Source organism: Podarcis pityusensis (assembly GCF_964106645.2).
Source record: "Podarcis pityusensis genome assembly, chromosome: 9".
NCBI classification, from domain to species: domain Eukaryota; kingdom Metazoa; phylum Chordata; class Lepidosauria; order Squamata; family Lacertidae; genus Podarcis; species Podarcis pityusensis.
The window spans coordinates 60,452,363-60,463,213 of NC_138034.1; the positions used below are offsets into that span (position 1 = coordinate 60,452,363).

At 45.5% G+C, this 10,851-nt stretch overlaps 1 protein-coding gene across 7 annotated transcripts in view; it reads right to left on the bottom strand.

The window, feature by feature from the left end:
• The window catches only part of GRID2 (glutamate ionotropic receptor delta type subunit 2), an 847,049-nt gene extending 836,478 nt beyond the window's left edge, over window positions 1-10,571 (bottom strand). For all 7 annotated transcript variants that reach the window (XR_013990460.1, XR_013990461.1, XR_013990462.1 and 4 more), the window contains exon 1: window positions 9,571-10,571. Coding sequence is in view for 4 of the 7 variants with exons in the window: in XM_081020726.1 (XP_080876852.1) it covers window positions 9,571-9,658 (88 nt within the window). In the remaining 3 variants the exon portion in view is untranslated. The remainder of the gene's footprint in view (window positions 1-9,570) is intronic.
• Between the last annotated feature and the right edge of the window lie 280 nt (window positions 10,572-10,851).

The following is a 10,851-nucleotide window of genomic DNA, read 5'->3' on the forward strand; positions in this document are numbered from 1 at the left end:
ATTTCTGATTTAAATCTTTTCCACTGTAGCAGAAATACCATACAATACTCCAGCACAAGCTTCAGCTTATTGCCTACTGGGGGTTTTTTGCTTTTGATATCTTTTTTCTCTCTCCCTCTCCTTTCATTTCCTCCCTCATCTTTCTTTTCAATTTCTTTTTTAAGCATGGCTTGTCAGATAAACCTAGCACAACTTTCAAGAAACTTTTTGCCTTTCATCTTCCTCCTCCCTCCATCTCTAATTCTCAGTCCATTGTGTGCTCAGGAAACCTACTTTAAATTTAACCTTGCTCTCACAGATCTCATTGCAATCAGACAACAACTGCTGAAACCACTGTGTTTACCACCCTAGTACAGCCCTGAAATATAATTTGAGCATCACATATAAATATAATAATTTGCTATGTTATCTTTGTTGAAACCACAAATGTTGGCCTTTGGGGATATGGAGTGCTTTTACCACATAGCTAATCCAGCAAAATCTAACCTATAGCAAAGTAAATGTAAAGCTATACAGCAGAAGCTTTCCTGTTCACACATACCTGGAGTAGTCATGTGTTAAGAATAACAAGAACCAGTCTATATTCAAGCGTTCCAGTCTAGTCAAGTCCTTTTAATCACTGGCTGTTTGAAAGTTTACCATATCTTGTGGATCTTCAGTTTCCATTTCACAATGAGGTTTGAGGCACCACAGCATAAATATATGCAAGATGCAAGGATACCTGAGAGCCACATCGATCCTGTACACTAATACCCAACATGCTTACATGGGAAACACAAGAGAACTCTATGTTGTGCACAGGTGCTGTGATGGAAGTGGAGGGTATGAGTAGCACCACACCCATTAGGGTCTTTGCTCCTCTTCCAGTTATGGTCCAAAACAGCCTCTCCCAATCTGGTTCCCTCCAGATCTTTTTGGACTACAGCTCCCATCATTCCTGACCAATGTGCCATGCTGGCTGGGTCTTTGAGAGTTTAAGTCCAACAACATTTGGAGGGAACCAAGTTGGAAAACGCTGGTCTAGAGCAAACTTGACAGTTCTCTGAAACAGATCAAGTGCTCTTGATCAGTAATAGTGGCAAACATCCCTGAAACATGGCAGACCCGTAATTACTGATCTTCTCTATTGTATGCAGCCACTGCATGTGAGAATGCAGGTTGTGTTCTAAGCCATCCTGTTAGCTCAGATGAGACAAAAGTGAGGTCCTAGATGCAGCATGATGCAGAATCCTTGGCAACACTCTGGCAAATGTGTTGGGGCTCCTAACAAACAAGCTGATATGGAAATGATTCAATGGTAGAAGGTCTGAAAGCCACTTCTTGGCAGGACAGAGCACAAAATACCCTGGCATTGCAAATCAAGAGCTTAGATAGAATCTCTTCAGCTACACAGACCCTGGTATGCAGTTGCACCATTTCCAGGATCTTTGACAAATTACTTCCTCCAAAAAGTTAGAGGAACAGCCCTCCCCTCACGCACGGAGAAGGATGGGAAAAAGGAGAAAACATCTGCTCAACTGGAACAGCAATGAAAAGCAATGAACTGCCCTCACTGATATCTCACACATACTGATACACAAGACCATTTAAGATATGTACACATTTACCCCAACTATCCAAAGGAACATATTCTTATGAATAATGTTATATTTGTAACCTAGGCAATCTACAGTTCTGACTGCACCTACTCAGAAGACTTTCTTGTGATAGTCACAGCTGGAAAATATGCTGTCACAATTGCAGAAATCACCACCAGAAAGCTATGGCTGCACTGATTAATTGCCCAGGTCACACATGACATTCCCTATGCGAAAAGCATCCCCCAAGGACACCCAGGGCAAGTTATTTGAAGATTTTGTTCGTTTGTTTTGGCTTATATGAATTGGCCCATCTTCAGCTAGTTATTACTTCAGACAAGATAAACAAGATGGATTCAACTTCTCTAATTTTCATCCTGACAAAACTGCAGAACATTACTACAATGATGGGGTTTCTCTGCTGATATCCATCATCTAAAAGGCACAGCCTGCAGCTATATTTGTCTACCAGGCCCAGATGCTATTTTGGTCCTTCTGTGACATTTAAATAGAAATGCAATCATTGCCAGCCACGTGGCCAGGTTCACTAGCTCCTATAAGCCTTCATCTCTTTGCTTTTTATTAAGAGCAGTGCCATAATCATGCCAGTTCCTGAGAATTCAGATAGTTCCAGACTTTGTTCACACATATGTGCAGGCCACTTATTTTCTCGATGGCTGATGACTGGCAGCTACATGTGCAAATTGTCTCCATTGAGAAGCACTGTATTTCAGATGCTATGTTACGGAAGATCTATCCATGGCGTTAGATCTGTCCATTCACACATGCACATTATCCCTTGAAATTGCAGTGGGGACTTGAATGTTGGTCTCCCAGACCCTAATCCATGGGTAGGCAAAGTAAGGCCCGGGGGCCAGATCCAGCACAATCGCCTTCAAAATCCGGCCTGCGGACAGTCCAGGAATCAGCGTGTTTTTACATGAGTAGAATGTGTCCTTTTATTTAAAATGCATCTCTGGGTTATTTGTGGGGCCTGCCTGGTGTTTTTACATGAGTAGAACATGTGTTTTTATTTAAAATGCATCTCTGGGTTATTTGTGGGGCATAGGAATTCATTCATTATTTCCCCCCCAAAATATAGTCTGGCCCCCCACAAGGTCTGAGGGACAGTGGACAGGCCCCCTGCTGGAAAAGTTTGCTGACCCTTGCCCTAATCCAACACTCTAACCACTACACAACATCCATTGGTTTGCAAGGTTACTTCATAACCATCCAGAGAAATGTAGCCACTCAGCAATGAAAGGAGTAAGAAAAAGTTGGTTAATTTACATCCCCATTTCCTGTCTTTTCACACACCACTTTCCAAGTTGGCACTAAAAGGTCATTTAAGAAATCTGGGTTAATACTGTAAATATACATCTGAATCACTCCATTCTAGCTGTTCTAGAAGAGTAATTGCACACTCTGTTATGGCTGTAATTAAATTAATAGATTATCTTTCAGCTAATGCTGACATTGGATTGGCTTGCTACTGTAAGACAACTTATCAGCATCACAAAAAGAGCAATGATGTGGAATGATGAACAAAGAATGGCACTATAGAGAATCAGGTCTGCTTATTCCATTTTTTAAACAAATTATACATATGTTCTGTAGTTATAATATCATGGAAAGAAATTTAACTGAGAATGGACTGAAACCTATTGTTTCTGCTCCAAATAAAATGCAACAGGTTCTCCGTTCAACAACCATTAGCTCTCAAATAACTATTAACATGACAAATCTCTCTTCAGCATGTTGCTATTTCCAGCATCGCTTAGGAATATGTGGAAGATAAGGGAGAATAGCAACCAAAGGATTGTCTACAAGCCATTAGTGAAACCAGGGAAAAGTCAGGGGGCCACATGAGGGCCATGGTATAACCTGAAGGATTACCAGGCTCACAGGCTGGAAGCTGGAGATCAAGAAGACAATGTGCTGTAGAAGCTAGTGTTGTTCCAGAACTGGAGAGAACTAATGTCAAATTTCCACCTAGCCAGTCACTATCTCTCAGCTTAGCCTCCATCACTTGATAGTCCTGAGGGCAAAATGGAGGGAGACAAACCACCCGTGCTACCTTGAAAGAAATGTGAGGTGTAAATGCAACTAATAAATGGGCAGTTTTCTAGTATTTGTGCCAGGCCTTGCCAATCCAAAGACTTCATGCTGCCAGACAATCCAAAGGGCCAATGTTTGCTTATTTAATTTATGTCCCACTGTTCCTCCAATGAGTTTTTAAGTGCATGTATAGTTCTCATCCCTGTTTCATTCTCACAGCAACCTTGTGAGGTAGGTTAGGCTGAGAGTGAGTGATTAGCCCAAGGTCACTCAGTGATCTTCATGGCTGAATGGTGATTCGAACCATGGTCTAACCACTATACCACACCGGTTCTCAATGTTGAATGCCTTTATTACTTTCAGTACTGAACAAGTACTCAGATGACTGGGTGTACGCTGTCCATGGTAGCTCACTAGGCTAGGTTACAGCTTCAGACTCTGAGGCCAGGACCCTCAATGGGCAACGTTACGTATTTAAAATAGAGGTAACTGGTGAGGATTTATTGATACACTAACCTCTGAGCACCTTCAAGAAGAGTAATGTGAGTCCAGTTACCTGCAGTGCACAATACATTCTTGCTGCTTGAAGCAAAGTCCAAATGCCCACCTCCCATTCTAAGGACAACACTTTAAGAAGTTTTGCAGCACCATCCAGACATAAATTCCTGCCTTCATCTATCCCACACCACATGATGCTCCCTGAAGCTGGTCACATCAACTTGCTACATGGCAGGTTCAGCCCTGCAAATTACTGGCTTCCAGCAAAGGTATCAGTCATTCACTTAAATGGGTCTTTATGCTGTAAATTGTGCATTGACTGTCTCCCTTTGCAGGGAAAGCCTCTTGTAACAAGACTTAAAGGTACAGGGCATGTGCAAGGAAATGGATAGTAATGTACTTGATCCCTCAAACCAAGTGGGCTTGCAAATCCAAATTACATAAATAGAACAGAGGATGATTAGAGTCGACCACAAATTGCTTTGTCTGGGACCCAAAAAGACATGTTACCTATGAGCCAGGACATCTTGGGATCAAGAAATGTGTACTGCATGTAAATAGTAATGTAGCCAACGATCAGAATTGTAAGGCTTGGAAAGTAAGTTGTCCTAGTTTGGCTGTGAGTCAGTCAACCAGCTACAAATCTGGTTACAAACAAACAAATAATAAATCCACTTAACAGTGACCTCATCCAGTCCATGTTTTACCAGCTTCTCCATCAGAATATCATTGGGGACTTTGTCCACCAAGCTTGTAACTCAAAGAAAGAAATTATATTCATCTGGCACGACTTCTATTTGAGAAGGCCATCCTAGTTTTCCTGGTATTTTAGTAGTAGTGCACAGCATTGTAATGCTATGCTAGTACAGTAATGTGCTAGTATTTTAGTAATAATGCTGCAATCTTTTACACAATTGTGAGCAAATCTCATTGATCTCAATGGGATTGAGTCTCAATGGAAAAGGTGCACAGGACGAATGCTGTAAATCTTACAGGCAAACAAAGCTAATGAGAAGTTTAGAGGCAGATAATGCAACCCACGATGTACCACTACATTGTGTATCCTCCATTTGTTGGAATGGGGCTTGTAGAAGATTCACACAAAATCTCCCTTTCAGTTGAGTGGAGGTTATGCCATTTCAGCACTTGCTGATCCAAAGAAAAAAAATGTTTATCCTGGAAAATGCATTTATCTTTTTTCACCCATATGGAAACACACACACTCTCTCTCTCTCTTCTCATTGGAGGACTTAGAGGTCAAAATCAACGGACACTCACATATCACTAAATATACTGGAACATGAGACCCGCTATGAGCCATACATAAATTGTGCACTTGGGTGGAAATGCCAGCTAATCCCTGCTTAATTAAAGCAGTGTTCTCAACTCCTGTTGTGTTTAGGGAGTGAAGAGTATAGGACAAGCAATGTACGAAGAAAATAGCAGGCAGCGTGGCTAATCTCAAAGACTTCAGAGCTTTTGAGCTGCATAAATCAGAGCGACTTTTTGAATAGCCTCATAAAACACAATATCATTGCCATTCCGCTCACGGCTTTTGAGTTCTTCCTACAGCATACAGATCATTAGGAAACTTCTAAGCAATCAAGTAATGTGAGTCTGATGAAATTATTCAATCAATGCATAGGCTCAAGGAAGCAGCATAATGCAGAATTGCATAGTTTCAGAATGTCAGAAATGAGAGAGTGAACCCCTTCTTGCTCAGTGTGCATGCTTCAAACAAAAAACACAAAAAAAACCAAAAACCTCCAGTGGAGGTGATTGTTTTTAGCATTTTCATAAGCATGCTTAATGTAGTCCTCCTGAACTGCCTGCTCCCCTCTGTAAGGTTCAAGTCAGCAGAAAACATACAACTATACAAACCCTCTCAATGCTCAGAAACACATAGCCTGCAACATGGATTCCCTTCAATATAACCAGAATAATTATATTAATTAGAGGAGTATGGTTTGCGAGGGGTGGGGAGATAGCCTCTATATTCTGTTACCACCAAAGCTAACTCTTAGTTTCCATTCTGGTGGCTGGCAAAGAGATGAGTTTGTTATCATAGATACCTATTCTAAACAGGTAGCCTACATGATAACTGTATAAATACAAATACATAGTTGGGTAAATGGATGAGAAATACATACAAGTTACATTTATATTGGAGAATTCCCAGTTACTTTCACCCTCTCTCTCTCTCTCACTCACTCACACACACACACACACTTTTCTCTGTATGATACACTGAACTATTATTTTTTTGCACACTTTAGAAGTGTGATTACATTGAGGAATCATCAGTCGTTTCCTCGTTAAATTCAGAACATCTGTTATACCTACTGCTTCAATATTTCCCCCCCAAGGGAATGTTTAACTTTCATTTCCCTCATTGTCTTTGCAAACCCTCATTTGGAAACACTGTGATTCTAACATTGATTTTCACCCTCTCTGTAAACCCTCTCCCGAAATTTAAAATGAACAAAAAGAGTTCGTCTTTCTTGCTTCTTCTGTAAGATAGGAGTTTGTGCAAGGGGTGGGGGGTGGAAATACACCAGAGTCATAGCTCACAATATTTTCAGACCTGGAAACTAGCGATGAGTTCTATACTTTTGGAAGAACTGCTGCATTTAGCTGCTGACCCAATTTAACACGAAATTGTTGTTTGTTTCCTGGCTACTTATTTTCCATACCCTGCAGGAAATTGAAAGGAGGGGGGTGGAGAGAAAGATTGAGAGCTCTGGATGACAATTATCAATTTGCCAGCTTCATGGCAACATAAAGCCATCCATAAAAAAAGCTAATCCCCTTGTCAAATATACTAATTGTCTTTCCAAGTGAAATTAATTGTCTGAGAAGCCACTTTGGATTCCCCCCTCCCCTTTCTAAGCAAATGTACTTTTGTTGCTGCTTGTAACCACCAATGGCACTTACAAGAAAGCCAGAGAGAGAAGGGGGGGAAATAAAAATAAATTACACAGTGCTGTATTTGCCAGCGATAAATAATTAAAGTGGGCATCCAGCAAACATAAATAGCAATTAATGTGAAGAGAGGCGGGGAGAAGGGGCTGTTTGATGCAAAACCACAGTGCAACAGTGCATGGAACTGTTTGCTCAAAGAAGAAAGAAAAGAGTCTTTGCTCTGGGAATCTCTTCCCCCAGCACACCTCAGAACCCAACTATTCACTGGTGAAAATAATTGTTCTGGAACACAAGAACGGCTCCAAAACCCTTCACCATAGACAGAGAAGGCTGCAACTTCACCTGGTTGTAACAAAGCCCAAACTCTTGTCCCCCAAGCCACCATTTCAAGTAAATTATTTACTTTATTCCCTTTTTAAACGCCATGAACAAACCATACTCTGCCTCTTTTCTAAAGGATGTCTGACACTGCTAACCTTCAATCCCTTCTATAATATTCAGAGACCCAAGCAAGGACTCCTACAGAGGTCTCTTGCCTTAGAAACTCTAAACGAACTTACACTCCAGAATCTGCCCAAATCCTATAGCGCGAGGTCGGTCTCTCTCTCTCTCTCTCTCTCTCTCTCTCTCTCTCTCTCTCTCTCTCTCTCACACACACACACACACACACACACACACACTCAAAAGCAGGGATTTCTCAGCCTTGATCCTCTTCCCTCAAACATCGCATTACAATCAAGGGCTGGCAGACATGTTTACAAACGAGCATCTCTCAAACGATGTAGCCCCGATAGACACCAAGTTGTGTGGTTTTTATTTATTTATTGGGGGTGGGACACTGCTTGGCATTAGCCCCAGAACAGCAGGGAACGATCTCTATTTGTACCTTTCTAGCACAGGATGTGCACATTTTGGAGCGCGGGGGAGGGAGGGAGGAGTGTGAGCGAAGAGAGACAAGACTTTCGACTCTGCTGGTACCTGAAAGGAGCGCGCCTGCTCTCTGTCCCCCTGCTCCGCATCCAGCCAGCAGGGGGACTCTGAGGCTTCCCCCACCCCCAGTACGTTTGGATCGCTTATCTTCTTGCGAGCCAAAGCAGCCCGCTCGTTCCATGCTCTCTCTGCCTGCGTGCGCTGCTTACAAAGCAGTGCAGCAAACGCGCGCGCACACAGAGAGAGACTCCTTCCTCCTCTCCAACACATTTTATTTTCTTTTTTTCCTAAGCAAAACATCCCCCACGGATGCATTTTTTAAATTTTAAGCAGGGGAATGGGGATAGAGAGTTGGAGGATGCTCTCGGTTTGATGGTGATGGGGGAAAGCCCAGGCCAGATGATTTTTCTCTTTTCCTTTTTTTGCAAGGATTCTGAACAGGCGAGGGATGGAGTTATTTCCTGTGCATCCCTCTCTCTCTCTCCCCACCCCCTCCAGTGGTTGGCAACAGTGAGCTTCAGGCTTGCTCTCCCTGCAGAAAGAGCTCTGTGATTCAGAAGCACCGCGATGCCCCTCATCCTCCTCGCGCGCTCGAGTCCCCGTGTGGCCGTCAACGCGGCTGCCAATAGGTGGGGCCCAAAAGCAGCTTCGGGGGAGCGCGGGTAAAGGGAAAAGCCGCGGCTCCTTTAACCCTTGCCGTGCTGCATCCAATCAACGCTCTTTGCTGGAGAGGAGGCACGCGAAGCGGGGCTGGCTCTCCCGCTGCCTTTTTCCTCCCCCCGCGCCACAAAAGGGAAGAGGGGACACCAACATCCATCCAGCGCTGGAGAGGGTGGCCATGGGGCGCGCACGGGAGGCCCTGTCAACGTATAAACCTTTACAGAGCCCACGATCCTCCCGCGTCTCGGGCTTCCTGGCTGGGGGGGGGGGGAGAGGGAGAGGGAGACTGGACGCTATTCCTGCCTCCCGCCCGTTTGGAGGGAGGTTGAGCCCCACGGCGCTCAGTCCCCTCCCCTTTCGCGAAGATGTGCTTGGCCAAATGGAAGAGCGCACGTTGCCAAACCACCTGTTCCTCCGTACGGGGGGGGAGGGGAGGGGAAGGAGGCGGACGTACGTTGTGTTGCAACGTGGGGCCAGTGTGCGTGTGCGTGTGTGTGCGGTGCAGGTTTGCAAGCTTTATAATACATATACGGGGGGGGGGGCGTTTCAGGCTTTCCCCGCTAGCAGCGGCGGGAAGCCTGGGGCGAGGAATTTCTGCTCGAGAGGACGAGCTAGCTGCACACACACACACATTATGCAAAAAGCAAACTCTGGTTGTTTACCTTCATTTGTAGAGGGGACTAGAAAATAAACTCCCCCCCCCCGCAAACTCCCCAACACAGAGACTCGCGCTCGAATCTAGAAAACCCATGCAGCAAACGAAACGTAGCCGATTATGGGGGCGGTTATAATTTCGTTCAGTAAGAGGAAGCGGGAGAGAGAGAAATACTGCCCGGGGCAGCTGGAGGCGGGAGGAGGCTGGCGAGGAAAGCGGGGAAAGGCTGCGAAGTAAGCCCGCTGCAGTTGCAGCTCCGGCGCGCCTTACCGATGTGGATGATCGAATCTGCCAGCGCCGCTTCCCAGGTTCCGGTCCAGCACACGGACACGAGCAAAGCGAGGGGGAAAACTTCCATCTCCTGCTCTTCGGGCAAGCGGGGAGGAGTGGTTGGTTCGGGAAACGGGGGCTAGTAGAAAGGGGGGGGCAGGAGGTTAGCGATCACACCAGCGACAAGGACGAAGGGAGCCCAAGAAAAGAGAGACGAGAGTTTGAGGAGCCTCTAAATCCCGGTCGGATCCTTCAAGGAAAAAAATAAATAAAGGGGGAAAGGAAAAAGCTGCAAGAGGGAGCCGATCCCAGGCTGGTTGGGGAGCCTCTCACAACGAGCCCCGCGTCACTTCGGGGGGCGGCCGGGCATCACCAGAGTTGTGGGGAGTTGCTGCAGCAAATCCATCCAGCACATCACCGCCACCGCCAGAGATGTCAACCGGGAAGCAGTTCGGCGTGTCCCTGTGTCGATCACACCATCCTCAGCCTTTTTATTGTTATGTTTCAATGGTATATCTTTTAAATATATAGGGATGTTTTCCGTCGGAGCGATCCGCAAGGCCAGGTCCCCACCGCCACTCCAGTGGGGCAACTTGCAACCGGCAAACCGACGGACTCTTCCAGTACCCACCACAGCCACCCAGCCAGCCAGCCAGCCGGTGCTCGAGAGAGAAGGAGGGGGGGGGGACAAAACAATTTAAAAATATATATAATAACTGCAGCTTTTCTTTCCAATCTCCCAGGCGAGGGACTAGATCCTTGCAAAGTGTGTGTGTGGCGAGGGAGAGCGCTCTTCGTCTCCAAGCTTCCCTCCAAAAAAAATAATGATGACGATGATTTCTTTTAAAAAAACCCAATACCACCCAAAGTGAACTTCAAGGCAATGCAGCTGGGAATGCAGAACTAGATCTCGATCTTCTTCCTGCTCCACCAAAAGAAAGGGGGTGGGGAGGGGGAGAAGCAACTGATCGCTTTTTTTGCTTCCCCCCTGCAGCTGGTTGGTGCGGGTAGCGAAGAGAGCGACCGCTGCGAAAACGGCTCTTCAACGTGGTCACCCGAGATAGCAGTTCCACGGAGAGCTGGATGCAGCCAGGAAGCCAAACAGCGGCAGCCCCGGGACTTGTGAAGATGGTCTTCTGCAGTAGAAGCAGCAGCAGCCGAGGAGGCGGTTTGGAGCTTGCTTGGTTGGTTGGTGGGATGCAGAGAGAGAGAGTCCCCTAGCTGTTGGCAGCTCCGCCGCTAGCTAGCACGTTGCTTAGAAATGGATCACCTAGGAGAGAG